Raw genomic sequence first — 23448 nt, 5'->3', positions numbered from 1 at the left:
AGTCAGCATTTTCCCAACTCTTTCCAGGCCAAATCACCTCGCCCAACCTCCCGTAGCTGGGGTCCCTAAACAGCACCAGGTCTTACCCTTCGCACGCGTGTTAGAAAGTGACCTCTACAGCTGGTCCAGGATTAATGATTCTCCTATAATTTATCAGTTCTAGAATAGCTTTCCTTGTCTAGACACCCTATTCTGGGATACACTGTGTTTTTATTGAAGGATAATGCTTGCATTTCCAGAGCAAAATAATTATTATGAATAGAGCCATTTTTATAGTGGAATAATGTACATGTGTAGTTTGGTCTTTATGGTCTTTAGTAAGGGCTGGTGATTTTTCTCCTCCACAGACAAGCCATTGATTGCCTCTGGGTGAGTCATGGATAACATCATAGTACTTACTGGCACCACATTACTTGAAATTATTCCTCTTTGTACAAGAGGAGTGTCTGCATGATCTCATGCTACAGTTCTGATGATGCTGCAGGAAAGATGAATTTTAACATTTTCCCAGTTTTTCCACAGGTGCAGGATTGGCTTTCTTGGTTGTTTTTGGGGGAAAAAAACGAAGATATTGAAAAGTTGCATATTTGAAATGCTTCTTGTTCCTCACACCTTCAGCATCTGAATTACTGAGGGTCTGTGGAAGACGTGACTCCTGTTAAGTAGTTAGCTAAAGTAGAGGGAAGATTTAGATGTGAAATTTGGATTTTTGCTCTAGCAGGGGTTATTTTCATTTCTAGCTACAAAATGATTAAAGACTTTGCTTTTACTGCAGCTTAACATAGCTGCATTAGTTTTTAATGCTGACCTGCCACTGCCACCACTGCTCTCTACTAGGATACTTGTTTTGCTTCTTATTAAAATGTATGAAATCTAACAAGTGTAGCTGGGATGAAACCCCGAGTTACACAAATGGCAGATTTTTATTGCACGGCGTGACCTACAGCTATGGCTTTGCAGGTGCTTTAGTCCCGTGACGCTTTTAGTGGCACCAGTCCAGGGTCAAATGAGCTTCAAAAAGAAAAGCGATGGATAATTTTATGGCTATATAAAAAATTATCGAGACAACCGAAAAGAAGCTGCATTTGAGGTCCAAGCTTCTGAGAGTAAGGACCAGAAAGGGGCATCTCCCTGATGCACAGCCCGGCGTGGTTGGGTTGTGAACGGTGCCTTCTTCTCCCTGCTCTTCAGAAACAATAGAAACAGGGTTTCTTTCCATCTGCACTCTCAGAATTTGCAGGATGAACTGGGCTATGAGGCTATTGCCCAACTTTTGTTATAAAATGGGGGCGTTGAGATTTTTACAAGTTGACTTGTTGCTCTAGAAGTCTTGGTATTTGTTCAGTCCAAATAAGTGGTTTAAAAGGGGCAAAGGTAAAAGTCAGTTCAGAAATAAAAGGCAAATATCTCAAGTCGCATCCAACGTGTGATTTCCATACATCTCCCCTCAATGCCACAGTAGCCTGAGAAACAGACCGTGTTCAGCACTTTGAGATGGCTCTGGGGATGCTCATTTGGTCTCCATTTACTTTTCTTCAACTCTTGCTCTCTTTTGTTACATAATTAGGACTAACCCACTCTCTGATCTAATGTTCTGCCCTCTTTTGATCTTGCTGGAGTGGTTATTAAAGGACCAGGTGATTTATTAGTGGCTTTGTTACACACCAAAAAGCTGGAAATGTGTCCTGTTTCTGATTGTTGCTGCAAGGAGATTGATGCCGTGGTGCTGACGTGCTGAATTAAAAAGGCGGGTTGTTGGCCTGTTATCATATGAAGTATTTCTTTTTAGATGTTCCTACAGCATCATAAAATGCTGCTTAATTCAGATATCATATTTTGTTGCAGGCTGGTTCTAGGACAAAGCCCAGCCCTGTCTGCTGGTGTTTATGGCTTCCCATATAAGCTTTCAGACAAAATTTGTGTCTCATTTGGTTTGAGTTACAGCAGGCTGATATTCCAGTCCCCATACCGCTTCTGAGAAGAGGCACTGAATGTTGCCACTGTAATGAAATGGAGGGAAGGGGAAAACATGCCTTCTAAATTTTCTGTAAAACCCTGCTTGAGAGAGGTAAAATATCTGCATAAAGAATGAGGAGGAAGCCCTATAATGTAACCACAAATGCGTTTAAGCCCTGCCCTGGTTTTGGTGGTTCTTTAGGCTCAGGAACTATGTCACTGTTACGTCGCCTCTGCAATCTGGTGCATCTTCAGAGAAGGCAAATTTTCGCTCTTCTCCCAGAAATCAGAGAGCACTTTTGCGTGTCCTTTGCTTATCTGTACAGCTGCACAATTTTTATGATAAGTGCGACTTCTCGAAAGTATTGATTTCAAATGTAGTTCAATTTATTTACAGTTAATCTAGGAACGTGCTCGTCTGCATTTGGCTTCTTGGTGAAGAAATGCCGCCCTTCCTCCCCTCGCCACCCCGGCTTTTGCACGAGCAAAGTTCACCTGCAGCCACCGAGTTGTGCAATCGCACAATGGCACGGCGAGCCACCCTGTCAAGGTGCTCCTTAAATAGCAGAGCAGTAATGGAGCTGCTGAAACATCCCTTGGTGGCTTTGGGTCTAGAATTAGCATTGATCTTCTCCCTCCTCCTCCTGCTCCGGGCAGGACGAGGTTTGACCCGCAGCGTGTTTGTCGTTCCGAGTGCTTTGTCATTCAGCGGTGGGATGGAGGTGTTGGATGAAGAGCAGCACCAGTAGTGGGGCATTGCCTGGCCCTGCTAAACAGTGCTCACCAGCCTTTGCTCTTTGCCCCGTCCCTGTTGGAGGTTGTGGTGGGTTCCTTGCCCTGTAAGCCTCCTGTGCCTGGTGCTGATGGGGTCCAGCGTCCATCCCTGCAACAGCACCAACTGCTTTCTGTGGTGTCTGTCTCACCTGTGTCTCCTGCCCCTTGCACTGCTTGTAGCTTGGTTAGTCTGGAGAGACTACCTCTGTCTCATTGCTTAGTGTCTGTTAGTTATTGCTACTCACCCCCTGTATCTTCCCATAGAGAACTGGGGTCTTCAGTTGCTGCAGGGGGTGCGCCAGCTGCCCCTCATTCACATGGAATGCAAAGGGATGCGGAAGGAAAGGGTTAAAGTCAATTTTCTCCACTAGAAAGCTGGTTATCTCCTACGTGAGCTATGATACCGTGGCGAGCTGGCCCAGCTCTGTGGGAAGAGAGGAGGAGGTTTCTCATCAGCTGGGTTTTGGCGTTTCTGCTGGTCTCCAGGTCCATGGCTGCGTGTAGCTGGGGGCACTGGTGTGTTGTGAGAGTTGGGCTGGAACATTTACATGTGGGAACAAGAGGAAACCCAAGTGGGATGGATGATGGTGTGGCAGCTGCTCTGCAATTGCTTTTGCTTGTGGAGCTGAGAGGAAACCCCAACCTAATCCTCCTGTGGAGTATCACACAACCATAGAATGGTTTGGGTTGAAGGGACCTTCTCAGCTCCCCCAGTGCCCCCCTGCCATGACAGGGACATCTTCACCAGCTCAGGTTGCTCAGAGTCCCGTCCAGCCTGGCCTGGGATGTCCCCAGGGATGGTTCATCCACCACCTCTTTGGCCAACCTATGAGATTGGAGATTGTTGCTACTGGCTAAGAATTTTTCTATGCTTTTGTATATTTTTGCATATTTACTTATTCCCACAAAGAACATTCCAAATGCCACAGGAAAACCTTGACACAATTAAATATACAGCAACACTAAAGGCAGAAGTATTGTGATGGAATGAGAAGCATTAAACAAACGTAGATCATATCAAGCCACTGAAAATAAATGAGCAGAATTTGAACTGAGAACAAGAGTGGAGCAAAGTCAAATGGGTGAGATTTGCCCTAGAATCTGCCTTTGATAAGTGTAGGCTTTAAAAATACAAAGACTGAAAAAATAAATTAAATATTAGAGCTTTTGTCAGTGCTAAATTGTGGCTGTGAGTATCTGAGTCACCTGGCTTGTAACAGGTGTAATTGTTTGTGGGGTTGCTGTGTTGTGTATCTGCTCTCCCCAGCCCTCGCAAACAGTAAAATCGCCACTGAGCTGCAGCGAGAGACAACGAGAGCTTTGACCTTAGGATCTGTCATTGTTCCTTTGTTATCTCTCCGCATTATGGAGCCGCTTCATTTGAATTCATTTGGTTTCTGTTTATTTCTTCCATGGCGGTCCCAGGAGTCTGCATTCACCGGCTTTTTGTTGGAGCGTATGAATTGATAGTTTGAAAGACCCACCTTTTCTTTCTGGTAGAATCGGGGCCCAGATTGAACGTATCTCACTATTAATTAGAGATTGGCCCAAACCAAAGACATCTGTTTGATCCCTCCCTCCCTCCCTCTGGAATCCTTTCTTGCCTGGGAAAAATTGCTCAGTTCCGACTGGAGTATTGACCATTGTGTTGTAGAGAAACTTTTGTGGTTTCCAAATGTGTTTCATTCTGGAATTAAACCAGTAAAAATCTTTCTGAGTGTCTGCGAACCTCGTGCATGTAAAGGATTTCTCTCCTCTCAGGTTCACTTTTGCCTATAAATCAATCCCACTGAGACCTCTATCAAACCCCATATATTTTTATGTGAAAAGGTTTGATTTCAAGAACACAAAGCTCTTATCAGTTTGCCGTGACTTCCAAATTACTGACCTAGCAGAAGTGGTTTGGGAGTGATGCAGATTTGCAGCCCACCCGTTGCTTTGTGTGTTAGCTAAGTTAAACTAAATGAAAACGTTCTGTTTTATTGCCTACTCATATTGGATATGCTAGTTTCTGATGTATATTGAAACATGGATGAGAAAAAGTCAGAAGTTTGATCTGGCAGTAAAAGAAATAGAACAAACCAGTAAAAAGTTTTAGAACATAGATTGGGATCTGGCCAATCAGTCTCCTCCTTTGTTTTATCCGATACTTGATGAATAGCTGTCAAGATATTGGGTTGGGGAAGGTGGGGAGGGAGCCGTACAGCTGATGCCGTTGGATGTTTGCAGTGTGCGATCTTTGAGCCGATGGTGTTATTGCACTGCACCTGTGTCGGCTTGTTTTGTGATTGTGGCTAACAGCATTGATCTCTGGTAATACTTTGCTTTTGAGAAAAACTGAGGGGCATGCTAAACAAATGCTAGAGTTGTCTTTCTGTTTCCTTTTATGTGTGGCCTGCAGTGGTGGAGAGCCGAGGAGGGATCATGGACAGCATCCAGAGGTTCTCAAACCTGCCAACGTACCTCCCTGCGAGCTATCACCTCTGCAATGCCGACGTTTTCTTCTTCCTCAAAGAAGCCAACCAGGATATCATGAGGAACTCCAGTTTGCAGTCTAGGGTGGATTCTTTCTTTATATACAAAGCCAAACTGCCACCCATCCTAAACGCCACGTATGGACCCTTTTCTGTGGAACAGGCCGTTCCCTTGGACCTCATGCTGTCTTCTGCATCTTTTGATTTCACAAACAAATTCGCTTTTAATTGGAAATTAAAATCTCACATAATTGACAGCTCCATCTATTCCAACAAACCTAAAATACAAACCTTGTTCTATATTGCGGGGAAGGACTGGGATGACTATAACTCTGCAGAGAGGTTGCCTTGCGTGAAGATGTTTGCGTTCCTGGAGTCTAGAGAAGTTGTGGCCAGCTGTAGATTGACAGGCCATCTAGGATTATGTGTTGCAGAGCTGGAATTATCCCCTAGCTGGTTCAGCTCCCCTCCGCCCCTGGTTTCAGAGGAAACGGCTTCCATGGAGGGGATTACCGTGGAGCTCTTCTATAAGATTTATACAGCAGATGGGGAATGTTCTCCAGAGGATGCAAGATGGGAAAACAATATCCATGCAGGTCAAGATAATGAACACAAGGCTTTGTCAGCTATGGAGAGGATTGGTAGCATCATTGTTTACCCAAATCAAGACAAATTAAAACAGTCGTCACTGAGGCTAGATGAAAATATCGTTATTCATTTACCACTCAACCCGGTCAGAGAAGGTGACATTGTGACCTTTCACGTTTCCCTGGCTGAGGACTCTCTAGCAGACCAGTTTGTATTAAGGTAAGAGAATTTTTCAAGTGCTGTATGCTAAACAGTCTACAAACAAGGACAAAACGATGCCAGGTGTCATTTCTTTGGTTACATTCATTGTTTTCCTGAGAGAACTTCAGCATTTCCTCTCCAGCTGGGGAAAAAGTATAAATAATCTTGAATTATCTGTGTGGATGACGCTTTTTGGAAGATGGGAATTGATTTTAAAGTATGAGTTAAACGTTTGTATGACGATATTTTTGTTTTAATTCCATTTCCTTCCAGTTGTAATTCTGCCTCTTAAATGTAACGTAAGGAGCCACGGTAACTGCTGCGATCCGCTTTGCTCGGCAGTTCGCAGGAGGGTTTTCTATTGCTTTGGTGGAGCTCCCTCTCTTTCTATCAACTTTCTTATCATCTTTCCAAAGCACATGGGTTACAACTTGGTGAGGAACTATTTTGTTGCACTGTACAGAGGGGGCTGAGAGGTGGAAGATGAGTTGTGCCTCTGCTCACGTCTTCCGCAGAGCCAGCATTTAGACCCAGACTTTGCAGGTTTATCTCTGACATCCCATCCTGCTTGCTCAAGCTTTTGACTGCTTGTTGCGTGGCCCATTTTTGTTTCAAGTTTTGAGACTTTGTGGTGACCTTTACTGGGGAATCTGCCTGTAATAGGAGAATTGGGGCATTTCTAGCCACCCCCAGAGGTAGTGCTGCGTTGTTGTTATGTCCTTAGCTGTCAGACTGTGGGTTCAGAGCTGCGTAGAGACCAAATTCAGAGAGAAACGTGAGCCAGACTGGGAGAATAAAAGGGCCAAAAGGTAATTGGAAAGTGTCATATTCTGTGAGAATGCGAGACGCCTGGGAAAGGAGTTTCAGCCCATGCTTGCAAACCTCAAAACAGAATCGTGCTGTACTTCTAACGTTTTGATCCGAGAGCGACGGGAGCAGACCATGACAGAAGCGCACTTTGGGGACAGATGTGGAGAAAACAGACAGCGAATCTTATGCAGCACTTTCAAATCATTCAACTTCTGTAAAATAACAAGTACATATTAATAGACTTAAAGTTTGCGATGCGAATCGGGACACAGTGGTTCACAGCGCAGTGAACAGGCACAAAGAAATGGTCCCCAATATCCCAAGCAGTTCCATCTACTTAGGAAGTGGGGGAAATGTGTGAGAAATACCATAGGTTTAACCAGACTTTAAAAGGTTTGGGTCGGGAAAGGTCCTCCTATAACGCCGATTTATTCTTGCCTTTACCTGGGTTTACTGTTTTTTCTTTGTTAAATGTAGTTTTGGCCAGCAGCCACCATCAGTAGATGGACCAACCTCCCGGAGCAGTCAGGTTTTAACATTTGTGTATTGATCCTCAGTGCTACAGCAGAGATTATGGAATTTGCCTAAGGCTCTGCAAGGATTTAACATCAGCTCTTAATTCTCAGTTTTTTGTTCTCTTTGCCACCCCATGGATGAAATTCCCTAGGTATTAGAGGCTACCTGAGGTGAGGATGCTTTCTTTCTGGGGGAATGTATAAAATAACTTTTACCTTGTAACAAAGTGCAAGGGTAGAGTTTTGACATTTCAACTGACCGGGAAAGGAACAAAAACCTATTGCAAAGATTATTTTGGTTTTGAAAGACAGCGTTTCAAAACTGTTTCTGGAAGTGCTGAGCATAGTAACTAACCTGGGGTTTCCAGAATGCAGGAACCGATGGAGTCCAGGGCTTCCAAACCGGGGAGCTCCGGGATGAGCCTCAAGAGCCTGGTGACCACCGAGACCCTCGGCTTGTCCCCCAGGTCCCGCGGCTCACGTGTCGTGGGCAGGAGTCTCACCATGGGGAGCCGGCGTCTGGCTGCTCCCGAGCACTCAGGTTTCCATGGGGATTTCCTCCTTGGAAAAGTGCAGGATAGGTTCATCTCCAGGAGATGCTTCTGTTAGAGTAAATCAGCATGTTGTACATGCCCAGGAATACTTCCTCAGAAAATTCACTCTTGGCTCGATGTAGTCTGGCCTGTCTGGTCTTTTATTTGGCTTTGCTTGCGTTGTGCTTTCCATCAGAGAAGCTGCAAGTGTTTTTATTTAACCTTCAGTTGAATGTTCGGGAAGCGGCAAAATGCGATTCTGCTGATGGTTCACCCGTTCTCCAGGATGGAGAGAGCATCAGCAACTGTTGCTGTGATTATTTCGAGTGACATGGAGAGATTATTCAGCTGAAGTTTCCACAGGAGGCAGGGAATTATGCTGAGGGAAATACAATCTCTATAGCGCCTCCATCTAATTTATGTAGTTTCCCTCACAGACTTCCTCTGTTTTTCAGCTCAATGCTAATGTCTGTAAAAACCCAGAAGGTTTTTATATACATAGAATTTCTCTATGTTATAGCCAGAGAAAAATACATTGGAGTGAATGTTTGCCTTGGGAAATATATTTTTACCTAATATAAATGATTATTTTAAATCATATCGACTATAAGTGGAGCCGGGTGAATTGCAGTCTGGCTTATATGAGACAATAGATCAAAATCAAGTCATTCTCAACACAACGTTTGATGCCGACCTTGAGCTCTGACAGCATGCAAAAGAACAGATATGCTCAATTTTATGCGCCTCTTTACTGTTTCATGCTGTGTTGTGTAGTATTTGATTTTATGTCGGATTTTGTTCTAGCAAAACTGACTTCAGTCCTCATATGAGAGCAGATTCTTCCTCGTTTTGGTAAGATTTGGGATTCTTAACCAAGCTTGGAAATGGAAAAGCAATTGGAAACAGTTTCTTGATTGAGCAATGTGCTGTGTTGAAAGAGTCTTATTTGTCAGAGCCCCGTCTCTCCAGAAAAGTCATTACCGGGCGATGCTGCTGGTTGTAGGTGCAGCTCCAGCTGTCACTTCCAGACCCTTTCATCAGTCTAAACTGGTTTTGCTCTGCTTAAGCTAAGTCTTGGTTGGTTGTTTTCATTCAATAACTAGAATTTAAGATTGACTTGGAGTTCTAGTTGTGCTGCAGGCTGGGGAATTGGTTTCTTTTCTCACTGCAATCCAGCTGGTGTGGCTTAGTGTGATTGTGGGACCCAGATACGTTGTGGGCCAAATTTGGAGGCTAAGCGTGCATTTAATGTTTTTGCTGTGCCTGACAGTCATGTTGCTCACTTGGTTGACAGATGATCTATACATGTGTGCAATGAAATCCTTATGACACTGGAGATTAATTTGTGACCTTGCCAGTCTGGTCTGTACTGTAAAATTTACCATCTGTGAACGTAAATTTTGCCCATTATGTTAGGTGGGTTGCCATTAAACATAGTTTAACCATGAAGACAGGTGAAATGGGCTATGTTGCCATGATTAAACTTTTTTATGGGCTACCCAGTTAAAAAAAGAAGGAAAAATGAAGCACAGCTTTGAGATTCCAACAGGACTAATTGATGCATCGGTGTCACAAGTTTTCAGATGCATTTATGACAAACTTAGGTGAAATATAGTAAATGAGGAAAGATGAAAATGATGACAAAAGGAAGGGGTAACACCAACTTTTGTGCTCTTTGTTAAACAGAAGCAGCCTCCTGATCTACATGGAAGAGCTGGAAAAGAGACAGGGGACAACAATTCTTGCTTAACTGGAAGGACAGAAATGTCACCCAGCAGCACTAGGAATGGCTTGTGTTCTTTTGTGCTGTATGGTATTAGTTAACTCTGTCCCGAGACTCAAAGGGTGTATTTAAAAGAAAAATGGGAGTCATTTTGTACAGCAAGAAAACGTTTAATGGGATAAATGGACAATTGCCTCTTGGTTATAGGAAAGAAACCAGGACATTCTTTTTATAAATGAACGGTGGAGTTTTGTCCCGTTTTCCAAGTCTCCCCATTTAAACCATCAGCGAGGATGTGCTGGTAATGAAGGCTGAACACTAATAGCAATTTGTCGAGTCACAGACAAAAAGTGGGTTTGTCGGCATTCGCTCCACGTCCCTAACACAAGCGACCCATCCTTCTTTTCTGCCCGATCAGAATAGCGGCGGGGATTGGAGATATTCCAGGAATAATAGCGAGGGGCTGAAACCAGGTAATGAATCCCATGCTAGAGGAATGAAAGCGGCCGCGGTCAGGACGCGGTTCTGTGTCTGGAGGGGGATGACAGGACCGTGCAAAGAGACGGCGCTGTCGCTCGGTGCCTTGGCAACCTCGGGGAGAAGGATTATCCGCTTCTCCCTGCCATGCTCCGCATATTGCAGGGCAAACATGAAACATTTCTCTTTGATTTTTCTATGTTTTCCTTTTGGGTGAACCAGTACAAGGCGTAATACACACCGGTTGGCTTTTACTGATTATCCTCACTAGGAGAAATGATATTAAGGATTTATATTAATAAACATATATCCATATGGAGGAGGTTATGTCTCCTGCTAAGGAATAAAAATCGCACAGGCCATTAAAACTGACTTACAAGGCTTCTGCGTTAATAATGAAAGATCTGTAGAAGTCTCGAGCAGCCGTCTAGAAGACCAGAAAAAAGATCATTAAGAGGATGTCTCCTGCCAATAGCTGCCAAGAGCAAACAAGGGAAAGAAAACAGAAGGGTTTAGGTCTGGAAATGCATAGAAAATGAGGGAATAGAGAGTGTGGGGAGCGTGGGGTGGCTGCGTGTGAGGAGGAGGAGGAGGAGGAGGAGGCTCCGCGCGGCCTTCGCCTGGAGCCGGACTGGGGCGAGCGGGGCGGCAGCGCGGGGCTATTGCTGCCCAGAGAGATGAAGCATCGTCTTCATGATGGAAATTCAGCACAAGCAAAGTGTTGAGAAAGGGAAAAATGCACTTGCGGAATTAATCAGAAACGCTAGTTCAGATTTAGAAATAATTACAGAATTAAAGCCTAACTGGCTTTTTGGGAATATTTGTTTTTTACCGAAAGATGTTAATAAACCCAGCGTGGATGTTTGAATTTGTTATTTCTTGATTTTTTTCTCTGAGCGCACATTGAACTAAATGTAAAATACCAAATAGCAATATGTAATTTTGTTAAAAAATATCAAGCACTGCAAAGTTTGGAAATGCCAGAGATGTCTGTGCAACCTTAACTCCATCCCCATGTATGTGCAGATTGTAACGTGTTCCTTAAAGACAAATTCACACTTCTTTTTCAAGATATTCTCCTTCATCCACTGTGTACATTGACTCGCTCCCAGTGTTTGGTGTTTTGGGGTGTTTTTGCCACTGAATGAGAAAGGGAGGGTAACATCTCTTCAGGACCTGCAAAGCCTGTGGGAATTGTCACCGGATTGTGTTTTTTTTAGCTTGGATAAACCCATTTCTATCACCTCTCTTTCAGAAAGGGCTGAACCGTTCTTTATTTCTGTTTGAGATGGGCGCGTGGCTCCAGTGACCAAAGCCTGATGTGATGCTATGGAGTTTAAGGTTTCAAAAGGATGGTGTATGAAGTAGTCAGACCCGAATCTGCGCTGACTGAAGTGAAAAAGGCTCGGTCCCTGGGTACCTGCACCAGCCAACCTGCCCTGGGAGCAGCCGGAACACCCTGTCTGCTTTCCTCTGCTTTTCCTGGCTTTCAGATCACCTTCTCTGGCTTCGGCACATTGGAGAGGGAGGAGAAAACAAACTGCCCCCTCACAGCGTCTTAAAAACAGTTAAAAGCGACAAAAAAAGAGCGCAGCGCTTATTTCTAGAGCTTGAGCAGTCCTAAAAGCTTAAAAACCGATGGATATCTGACAGTGAATAAATGACCCAGTGAATCCTGAAAGACCCGGCAAGACTACAGTCAATAAAGCTTTTTAATGGAATTTTAGATAAAGGTCAACTATCTGCTACAATAATCAGCTGTCCGTGATCACTCTTCGTAGGAATAAAATGGGCAGCGGCAGCGAGAAGCTCCAGTTGGTTGTGGGGTATCTGGGGTGTTTGAGGCACTTCCAGATGGGATCGCAGCATCGTGGTGGTAAAATGCTATTTTTTATTGAGGTGTTTTCTGACGGTGACTTCTGTTCCCTGCAAAAGGGGTCCCGAATGCACCGCTTTGTCCAGAAATGCAGCCACTTGTTCCTGTGGTGCTATTAAGGCGTTGTTAAGGTAAAGGAGGTGATGGGAGGTTCTGCTGCCGAGTCTGGGTGACTGTGGCAGGTGTCCCCACCACCCACCCCTTCCCTCGGCCACCATGGCTTGGGGATGCTCCCTTCTCTGGGGAAATGTTCACAAGAGTTGGAGGAGAAGAGTTGACCAAAATGCTGAAGCAGTTTAATTAAAAATATTCAGCCTGCCTGTGTATTTCACCAGATTATTTTTCACTGAGAAGGCGAGTAGTTAGACAGCTAGTTATTTTTATTTTTGACAGTTTGGGAACATTTCTTGTGTATGATGGGGGAACATTGAGTACAGCAGGAGTGAAACAAGGCTGGACTTCCCTTTGGAAAAGGTGTTTGGTTTCCCTTGAAACCCCACTTTTTCTTCAATTTGAGTCATGCCAGCAGCAAATTTATCTCATTCATCTGCCCATCTGCATCTACGAGTGCTAAGGGATGTGGCAGCGTTCTGTAAATGAACTTGCTGTTTCTCATATTCAGAACCATAAAACGGAGAAAAAGAAGAGTTGTGTTGAAGTCAGTCGGTGTGTGCGCAGGCATCTCATCTCTGCAGCGCTGACTACAAGTGGGTGAGCCGTGCTGTGCGTAACTTGTTCCACACATCAGATTGTTTTTGCACGTGTGTGACAAATAAGGTTTATAATAGGAAGCCTGACGACCCCTTGTCTGCCAGTGTGTTAGCAGGCACTGCTATGCTCTGCAAACAGGGATGATGTGAAAAGCGATTCCCATGGATTTGGAAGGTGCCAATATGCCATGTGACTTGACACAAACTCAGCCTTGTTGATGGTAATGGAAAGAGATTTTACATTTTTAAATGGTTCGGGTTCTACAAGCTCGTTCCTAGGCTGATCCCCATCTCCGAAAGCTTCAACATGACAGCTCCAGCTAATTAACTCCAGGCAGCTGCTGCTCAGCCCAATGTTTCAGGGCCGCGTGCGGATCCGCAGAGCGCTGCCAGCAGATGTGGCACGGTCAGGATGAGAGCGGGGTAGGAACCGTGGTTAAAACGCTTGAGATGCAGAGGGAAGGAGGAAAAGGGGGTTTGGAGGAAACCACCACTAAAAGGATGCCCTTGGTCTGTTGCATCTGCTCGGAGTTCCTCTGTGCATTGTGAAGCTGTGCTGGGTGGTGATGCCTCTTGGATGGGGAGCTGCATCTAAGGGGCTGCTGAAGGCTCAGCCTCTCCAGCCTGCACAGGGCATCACCGCCACCCTTCTCCAAATCCTTCTGTCGCTGGGGCTATTCTGTCTGTGGTTATTGCCCTGCAGGAAGGGACAGATGATTTACTCTTGCTGGGATTAACATTGGTGCAGGTATGAAATGGGAAAGGAAAAGTCACTGAAGACAGGAGTTGAGTTTTGCCCATGAGCACCTGGCTCTGAGTTCAGTTACCTCTGTTAATGAACACAAATTTGCCTTCAGGTGACAGAACTGCTTAAGTACATGGTGTCACAAAGTATAATTTAAGGACAACAGCTGAGAGATAAATATGTTGTTCATCTTTGTTTGCTTGGGCTTTTTTTGCACCTTGTATTCAGGTTGGGAACATGGGGCAGAAAAGGTTCCTGTCTCTGAGCGATCATTTCGCAGCGTGTCTTGGGGGAGGTCTTTGTTTTGGACAATATGCTGAGTGGTCCCTGCTTTGTGCAGCCAGACAATGATGGCATTGATCAGCTGCTTGTACAGCTCTTCATTAGCTGGCAGTGCACTAAATCACACTCTTGTTTAAACAAGTCAGACACAACAGTGATTTGGTCGTTGATGCAGTTACTTCTAGTGTGTAATGAATAGGGTTAAAAGGAAAGTATAAAAATGTGTCTACTTTGAAATTCACTTTCTCCCCGAGATAAATGATTTGGGCTGTGCATTGCTGTCATTTCATCCTGGCAAAAACCAGAGTGCTATCCCATGAAGCTGATGAAGTATTGCTTTGAGTGAGCACATTGATCTTGGTTTCTTCATATTCCCACTGATGCGGCGGAGTTGCTTTTGTCCTTGTGTTCACCCATAAGTTTTTGCATGCTCTGGTACGCGAAGGCCGGTGTGATGATCGGCTGACAGCGTTGTGGAGGGAGGACTTTGAGAAAGAGCAGGGAACACAATATTGCAATAAAACTGTCAACATCTCTTGGTTTGGGTGCTCCTCCTGCCCCCCAAGCAATTTATGTCAATAAAAGGCTCATGAGAAAAAGTGGTTTTGGCCAAAGCAGAGCAGGGACCTGTGCTCCGTGTCAGGTATTTAATGCTTCAAATAGCTGCCACTTGTGCCTCGGATGCTGCACTCAGCCAGGGCACGAGGGTAATAATATTTACCATCTTATCAGATCCCAGATGAATCAAAAGAGCTCGAGGAGAAGAAAACCGTGGAGGTGCTGTGGATCTTCCCAGCGGAGGAGGAGCTGGTCAGAGCAGCAGTGTTTCCAGGGCTATCCCAATGAGGATGGTGCTGTTGAGGGGGGCTGTCACCTTTGTCACTCTGAGCCATCAGACATGGCTCCAGCAGGTGTCCCTCTGCTCCTGCCTTGTTTTGAAGTTGCTCACTAGGACCAAGCTGTACCTTCCCCTCCCCACTACATCCGTTTTTCAAAATTATCCTGCCAAGTGAACTCTCTCGGTTGCTTTTTTCCTCACTCTGTGGTGGCCCAAGCTTTTGTGGTACTAAAGGAGTCCTCAAATGCATTTTCACTGAATCCCCACCTCTAATTGTGCCCGTCCTAGAAGGCAGCAAGTGGGAAAGGAAGAGAAGCAGAAGTGTAGGATAGATGGTGCCTTGTTCACGGGCTTTCTAAGCATCTGCTCGAGTTAATGAGGGTGTGGGCAAGAAACGTGCCAAGTGGCCACAGGAAGCACACGTATGAGCGCTTTGATGCAGATCCCTGATGGAAGATGGTGATAAAATGCACTGAGTGATGCTTGGGGACAGTCTGAAAAGTTTGTCCCGTCCTGGGGGGGTGAGGGAGAAGCGGTAGCAGACTGTGAGAATCTGGACCAGCATCCAAATGCATTGTGAGTTCTGGGTTGGTTTGGATCTGGGAGTTTGGCTCTGGCCCATCTCTAATTTAATTTGCCTGGCCAGAGTCTTCTCTCTCTTACACAGAAAAGAGAAGTGATTTAATTGAATTCCATAGAGTTGCTTAGGATTTGTGCCAGTGAAACTATTTGATTTGGTTGTGTGCAAGGCACGTGTGTGAGCCAGGGTCGGGGCTTTGTATTCCTGATAATTCTGGAATTTGTTAGGGGCAGCAGCATCCCTGGATGGGAGGGAGGGTTGGACACAGATGGGTAGCAAACGGTTATATTTTGGGTACTGTTTTTAATGTCACACAGTAACACTTGTAGTACAGTCTTAATCGTGGCATTTCCTGCTGCTATCTCCATAATGTGGCATAAGTACCTATGCTGTTCAGCTAAGATGACTTTTGACTCATTTGCCAAAGCTAATAACCCTTTAAAAATAATTTAAACCTTTTCAGAAGTGTTTCACTGATGCTCTTGGGACCAGTAGCCCTTTATTTGCTATAGAGCAGATACAGAATGAATAGCAGTACTGTGGACTCCCTCAAACAGCGACCTTATGTGAGATACAGTGATTACAGCAATTAAATCCTCTTTGCCAAGGCAACCAGGGCTTTATTTCAAACTGAAGTTAGTATTCTTTTTTTTTTTTCCCCCAAAATGAATCTATTCTGCATGTATTATTCATTTTTCTTTGGAACATTGAGCCTGTAAGAGTTGCATGAGTTCGAATTCAGTATTATTATTTATTAATTATTGCATTGAGGTAACGTCTGGGCCATCCTGCCTGCGGGTCAGGGAGCACAGAGCAAGGCCATAACCCCTGTCTCAGGTGAGGGCTGAAGACACGACAGCATTTCTAGAACAACTTGTGACAGTTTGCATTTGCTTTTTGCTTGACTTTGTAACCCATGCCAAGGAAGTCTGGGACATTTTGGTCCAGTACAGTTTTGACCATAATCTGCAATTTATTTACTTAAAAATTTGGAAAAGAAGTAAGTTGTGTCAGCTCAGGCTTTCTGAAGCCCAGCTATGTCTGAGTGGCTTGAACACTGGATTTCTTGTTGCTATGGCTCTTGCTTGGAGAGGGAAAGGTCAGTGATCAGAAATGATGGTTAAGATAGAACGTTTTCTTCAACAACTGTGGAAATTCTATCTTAGGATGGTCTTTTGATTCCTTCTCTTTTTAAAAAGAAAAGTGTTAAGGAAGTGTCTCTAACCCTTGCTTTGAATGTGCTCCACCTTCATTTTGAGATTGAGTTCATTGTCTGTTTCTGCTATTATATAAATAGCATCTGGATTGACAAGAAAACTAAAATGATTCTGTTTAAATCTGTACTGTTCTCCTAAGAAATCTACATTCATTATTCCTGGGATGACTGAAAGATTTACAATAGTTTATAATCTGGTATCGTTTCATTCTTCTTCTGGGTGTTATTAATTCCCTTGTCATAAAACGTCGGGAGAACTTTGTTCAGCTTGCATGATTTGGGCTGAAAACCATACTTGAATGTTTCTTAGGAAATTGGGTAGATACCTTTGCATTCTGGGAACTGTAAAATGGATTCATGGTGTCCTTTGACAAGATAGTAGATGCTTACAAGGTGCTGAAGTTGAAGAATGGTTGGTACAGCTCCAGGTTTCTTCCACCTTGGGAAGAAAAATGCCCGTGCAAAGCAGATCTGGTTTGGGTCAGTGTTTGGTTGCAGGTGTCTGAAATCACCAGCGCTGCGGAGGCTGGGGCTCGTGGTTGATCGTTCTCCGTGTTATTAGTGCCGGACGGCTGTCCTGGTGTGGCCGTGTGGATGGTGGCGTCTCTTTGGCGCCATAAACCCCAGGTGCCGGTTGTTTGGTCATTCGAAGATTCTGGGTGTATTTCACAAGCCCGGAGGCAGTTGGGCAGGGTCCTGGCTGCGTTTCAGGTTCGGTAATTACAACTTGCCAGCGCAGCTTCTCTCTGCCTCTTAAATCACATTCGCTATTTTTCGCTCCCTTTGCTAAACTGCTGTGTCCCCCGTGCTGTTGTTGGAGATAATAGTTCTAATGCTTAGCCTATTTATGGAACATTATTTGTAATGTCGCAAGGTGTTTTTACAAGAAACATCTGTCGTTACGTTCCTTTCACAAATTACTATTGTTATTGCTCGCGTTCCAGCCATACCCCTCAAATACGAGATGCTTTCCCAAAGGAAGGGAAGGCAGTGCCCCTTCTACCCCAAAACTGTTACTTTTGAGCGAGGACCAGGGGATGTTCTTGCCCTTTCCTTTAGCTCTCTTACCAGGGCAGATGTATTTGGGATGGCCAAGGGAGCACCCAGCCCAAGGGTGGTGAGTTCAGCGGGCTGGGAGATGTTGTCCTGCGCTGTCCCCCAGTGCCAATGCCCAGTCCACCTTCCCTGGGACTCATCCCTCAGAGGTCTGGGCTTTCCCAGCCCCTGAGCGCCCGTCTCCTGCATCCCCCATGCCCAACCTGCAGCAACCGTGGGGCGATACTCGGGCTGGGCTGTGTCCGTGCACCAGGAGAGGGCAGAGTGGATTCGGCTTTGAAGCAGAAAACCCCAGGCGAAGGTCTAGAACAGGTGTGGAGGGGAGATCTCCTGGGCAAGGACGTGGCTTGGGGCTGGTGCAGGTGCCCCCGCTGGGATGCGAAGCAACTTCACCATCTTTGACCCTCCTGAAAGGACTCAACACATCCCCTCAAAAATGAATCAACATGGGGAGATTTAGCAACTTGTTGACCCAGTGGGTGAAATGCATGCAAGACTTTTTTATCCTCCTGTCCCCGCTTCCTTAAATGGTTTCTGAAAGCTGTGCATTTTCTTTTTCTGAATGCACGGTGCCCCTTGTGTGTGCTGGACATTGCAAGTGCACCTAATAAAGCAAAGCTCTCCGCTGGTCTGCAGGTTAAGAAGCTGAGTGAGCTTGTCTCTCTGCAGAGCCACTTCCCTTTCGGACTTGAAAAACAATGGAAAATGTAGTTAATGTTCAGCCTGACAGAGCCTTAGCAAACATATTAAGGGCTTCATTTAATAAAATCATATTTCACTTTCATAGACAAGAAGCAGAATAGAGTTCAGTCCTTTTTAATGAATAAAGTCCTTAGTAAGGCTCTTGCAATCTTTCTTTATGTGAGGCTCATTCTCAGTTTTTTTTGTTCTAGGAGCCAGGGAGACTTAGTGCAGCATTTTCTAAATTGTCGTGCTTCCTTTGGAACAGCACGGGAAGGGAAATGTATCTTAATGTTAAACAGACGTGAAACAGAAATGTGTTTTTTCCCAAAAGAAAAGTTAAACATTTGCAAGAAAAATGTTCTTCACAGGAATTTCAATTCTGTTAAAACCACTTTTTCTGTCAGAAAATAATGGTGCTGGATGAGCTCTAATAATAAACCAATTTGTGTGTACCATGGGAGTGGACTTTCTCAGTCTTCGGTTGTAAGTCAGGCTGGAAGGGCTGCCACTGGGCTACAAGAGCACAGCTATTTTCACACTGGGATTTGTGTCTACTTGAATTATGTGAATAGCTCTGCTGAAGTACAACCGGGGAAAAAAATTCATCATGTGGCTTATTATGAAAACGTTGCTTTTTACTCCACTCAGTGATGTTTGAGCAGCTCAATGTATTTTTCTATCAGATTTTTAATTTAATTCTTCAATGTTCTCTGTGCGCAGCGGCTCGGTTGTACCGCACACAGACCGCAGGCAGCAGCTCCTGAGTTCTGGGTAACTGGGCTGCTGCAACTCATGCAAAACCGGGCTGCACAGCGCTCTCCTTTCCCTCTCTGATCCACTTATTGAGATCAGCAGGTGCACCAAAGCATGCAAATGGAAAAACTTACTTTGAGGAAAAGCCAGTGGTGTTCTCCCCTGCAACGAGCTGTTCCTCGGAACATCACTGCCAGGGAGCTTGCTTGGGAGAATATTTGCAGAAATGGAATGCAAAAGTGGTGCAAATGCAGCCAAATTGAATACATTTACAGATGTAAAAGGCTTGGCTTTTCTAGGCTTGCAAAACACTTTGGGATGACGACTGTCACTTTGTGTGGATTTATAGCGTCTTGTATAATAGGTCCCTAAACAATTTGGCCTCCAGGTGCCACTGCAGTCTGATGGGTTTAATGGGGATGGTGACAATGCTGGAACCACCCAGCTTAAAGACCTACAGGTTTCTGAGGCAGCACAGGTACCCTTTATCCTCTCCGGTCCACAGTTCGTCATGCTCGATAACAGCGTGAAAATTGGATTTGTCAACTAGTAATCCCTCAGTGATCAATAATTACTTGTAATTACGCGCTATTTAAATGCTACGGAGAGAAAATTGAAGTTTGTGGCTGGAGCAGGAAATGAAGAATGGCAGGTACACAAAGCCATTTGGCGCAAGAGAAACTCATTTCAAGAACTGGATTTGCACGAAGAGTAGCGAGTTAAACTGCCTTCTGTAGCTGGGCCACGGCTCCAGCTGGAGGGGCAGCGGTGTTTGGGCCAAGCAGGCTACTGTGGTCCTTAGGGAATTTGCTCACCATAAAGCATCATAACTTGGACAACAAGGAGGTTTGCTTTTTATTTATAGTCTCCCAAAAATGTGCCCAGTGTGAAATGTCATGAACAAGCCCTTATTTGTGAGGGAATATCATTTGAAACTTCTGCTGTGTTTATAATCAATGATTCTTCCCCCCACCCCTGTTTAAAATTTTGTCCAGATACACATGCTAAGAAATCACTGCTGGAATATTCACTCATGGGACTTTGCAGGCGCTCTGACAAGGTGCAAACCTAGACGTGTGGTTTGGTTTCGGGTGGAGGAGGAAAGGTCTTGGAGTAGAGAAGAAAGCAAAGAGAAGAGAACAGAAGAACCCAGCCAACCGGTTTTCCAGATGTTATTCCAGCTGTTTCTGTGCAGGCTCTGAAAATCCAGGGGTGCACGACTTGGGATTTCTGTGGAGACTTTGCAGTTAGCGCTGCCACGGGTCATTCTTCTCAGATAAGGAGCCAGAGAGGATCTTTTTTCCTTTATCTGTATATCCATGGGTGATTTCCACTACCTCCTATGTCTGATTGTCATTCCCTAAACAGACATGCAAAACGAAACTGTTTAACTGCAGGAGGTGGGAGTGAAATAGCTGGAGTAGACCTATTACACAGTGGTGTGCGAGAAAGAGCCAGCAAAATTTATGGTTTCTGAAGGACCAGTGTATTTTTAAGCTTCTCGTATTCCTACATTTCCCAGCCAAGATTAGCAGATTGTTGACAGCTCCATGATATATTTGCTGTCACCTGGCTGGAGTCCGAAGCAAGTGATAAATGTTTGGTTTGAATGAGCCTGTGTGATGTGCAATGACAGCTGTATTTTCGTTACTACAAGTATGTAGCGTGTCCTGTGGTTGGGGATTTTGGTGCTATTCTTGGTGTGGCCTGGAGTGATTTGCTCACTTTCCTTGTGCTTCTGTTTCACCATCCAAGAGAAGATGGAGCGAATGACACATTCCTCACTTGCTGCGATGGCTCATTCTGTTTCTGCGATGTTGGACGCTCGTATCATGTTCACTGAGTTTAGTAAAGGCTGTTTGCTGGCAGGAGATGCTCTGCAGAAAAGAATCCGATGTTTACAGTTGCTGTTGCTGAATTTCATGGATCTTGGGTGTATGTTGTATGAACTTACATTGAAAAAGTTGGAGTGTTAACACTATATCCTGGGAAGATGCCCTTCCCAGAAAACACATTCAATATGGGAGAAGGGACAGCACAACTCAATTTGTCCTCATGTGGCTGAACAGCTAAGGGAACTGAATTTGCAGATTTTGGCAGGGGGGTGAAACCGTAGTGCTATATATCGGCAAACTCTATTCAAATGAAGACGAAAGATAAATGATCGTTCATTGGATTCCCTCATCTTTATAGTTTCTGATGTCTAAATTTATCTCAATAAAGTGAAATCTGTCTTCCCCAGGCCTTTTAAAAGGTCTCACGTATATCAGCATTAATGGGATGGAGCTGTGTTGAGGCTGCTGTTCTGCTGCTGCGGGAAAATCGGAGTCAGGCGAACTGGGAGAAGGAAGAGAAATCGAGTGTTCCACCCCGAATCGGGGCAGCCGTTTGCTGGGAGCTGGAGACGTTGTCATCGGTGGCACATCAGCGAGGGACATGGGGACGCAAACAGTGTTCAAAACCACTGCAAAGTGTGGCTGAGAACTTGGGGTGTCTTGCTTAGGTCTAGAAATCGTCTTTCACTTGTAACAGCAGCTTTTATCAGCTTGAAAACCAGGAAGTTTGAAAAGCAAGTAATTATTTGATTCCCTGGAATAGGATCAGTGGATTTTCTTACTGAAGGCCATTCAGTAATGTGTGCACACAAACTGCTTCGGTTCTTCACCTGGAGGGTAAAAGCAGCACGGGAAATACGCGTGTTTGATGTGGCTGCTGGGAGGAAGCAAAGAGAGGAAAGAAATCCTCGGAGAAGGCGGCTGCGGCTGCCGGGGGAGAACGGGCACGAACGCAGCGCAGAGGCGTTGGAAAGGAATTGGGCTTGTGCAGGTCGGGGAGGATGGGAAGACGTCCCTTCCCTGCGGTGACACGGTGACGTGGGGACCCGCTCTGGGCGGCCGTAGCATATGTGCAGCAAATGGGCCCCATTAGCGTTTGCTGTCTGCTCTCTGCGGCTGGCGGGCCGGGGGGAGCTTGGCAAAGGTTCGTTTTGGTGGAAACCGGTGCTCCGAGAGGGGATTTTACAGTGCGTGCACACGCGGACTGCCCGGATCGGGCCTGATTAATGGGTTTGGCTGGAAAACCAAAGAGAATAGCCAGCTTGGGAAGCAGCGCTGCTGTCCGTGTGGGGCTCCCCGAGAGCTCGGAGCATCTGTGTCCTCCAGAGTGCCAAGGAGGGAGCAGCAGCATCCTTACAATATGAGCAAAATACGAAGCTAGGCATAGACAGTAGGTATATATATGTCAAAAGCAAGGCCCCCACCTCTCCTGGGTTGTGTATTTGTACTGAAGAAAGGCTCAGACTGTACCTAGAAATGGATCTCTCTGAAGTTGAGAGCAGTGTAAAAGTAGAACACAACAACAACAAAAAGTGAGTATGCGTAGGTGAAATGCATACTTTAAACTTCATGTTGTATGGGTTTAGATTTCCTAGACACGTTTTCTGAGGTTTTAAAGCCCAGATGCTTCCAGAGACCAAGAGAGTTGACGCCAAAAGTCCCTCATGTTATACGGCCTATGCCATTTTTACATCTCTTGGGGTGAAGGGTACAGGAGTTAATAGATTAAAGGGATTAATCTTGTTTCTTTTAAGTGTGCAAGGAATATACATTTGAAACAGAGGAAATATCCATGCCCATACATCCAATTTGCTTTGAAACAGCTTGGTTGTTTATGTAAATTATTTTGCCTTTGAGTTGCAAAACTGGAGTGAGAGGGATGCTGGGAAAACCAGAAGAGGACAAAGAAGCAGAATTAGCTTGAAAACACAAATCTTGGGTGGTGGAGACTGAGAAGCATCAAGAGACGAGAGGCAGATGTCCGGCCCAGGAGCTCCTCTCATTTGGGTTTGATCCTCCATGGCTGTTCTGCCACCTGCTTCTCCATCCGCCACCCACACGTGCTCCTCGGAGCAGGGCAGAGACGCCCTCTGAGGCGCCTCCAAAACTCCCCTGTGCTTAGACATCAAAAATGGAAGGTGGACCTCCCTTGCTACAGAGTTGTGGTGATCGCTTGCCTCAGGGGGGAGAGCATATGTACAGCAAATGGACACTTATATAACCCTATTAGCTTCTACTGTATGATTTCAACTGTTGGTTTGCCACAGGGGGTTGGAGAAGAAGAATTAGGTAATATAAATAGAAAGATTACATCCTCCAAAAGAGTGCCATTCAGCACATATTGCTGGCTGGCCTCGTGGTTCAGAGCCAATAAGGAAATTTGGCCTGAATCCTGTTGCGGCGTTTTCCGGTGGCACCGGCACAGCCCCAGAATTGGCACTATCAGCAGAGGTGGATGTGACTCCCGAGTGCGGGACCCTGCCTCTCAGGGATGGAAACCTAAGGCCAAATTAATTGTGATTATTTTGGAGTGCAGACCATTCCCTTTGAAGTGGCTCTCGAGATGAGTTCGTCCCATGCATGCTTTAAATGGCGAGTTGCTCCCAAGTGCTGCTGCTAATGCATCCTCCAGGTTTATTTCAAATATCCCTTTTCTTTCTTGCAGTGATTGGTTCCTGGTACAAAAGCAGACACTTTGCATTAATTCCCCGCAGGGCTTCTATGCCATATTTTTAGGCTTTTGAGTGGCATTGTGGAAAACATGAAAGCATTATGGTAATGATCAGGGCCGATTTTTGTGTTCTTTATTCAGATATCAAGTA

General features: G+C 45.1%; 1 protein-coding gene across 3 annotated transcripts in view; it reads left to right on the top strand.

The window, feature by feature from the left end:
- TMEM132B (transmembrane protein 132B) overlaps positions 1-23448 on the top strand; it is a 215214-nt gene that overhangs the window by 54929 nt on the left and 136837 nt on the right. For 2 of the 3 annotated variants that reach the window (XM_065851937.2, XM_071815867.1), the window contains exon 2: positions 5132-6011. The exons of the other annotated variant lie outside the window; for it this stretch is intronic. In XM_065851937.2, the coding sequence (XP_065708009.1) occupies positions 5132-6011 (880 nt within the window). The remainder of the gene's footprint in view (positions 1-5131; positions 6012-23448) is intronic. 3 annotated transcript variants of the gene reach the window in all.

This window comes from Patagioenas fasciata, chromosome 17 (genome assembly GCF_037038585.1).
Source record: "Patagioenas fasciata isolate bPatFas1 chromosome 17, bPatFas1.hap1, whole genome shotgun sequence".
Lineage (NCBI taxonomy): Eukaryota > Metazoa > Chordata > Aves > Columbiformes > Columbidae > Patagioenas > Patagioenas fasciata.
This window is presented reverse-complemented; position numbering and strand designations above follow the sequence as displayed.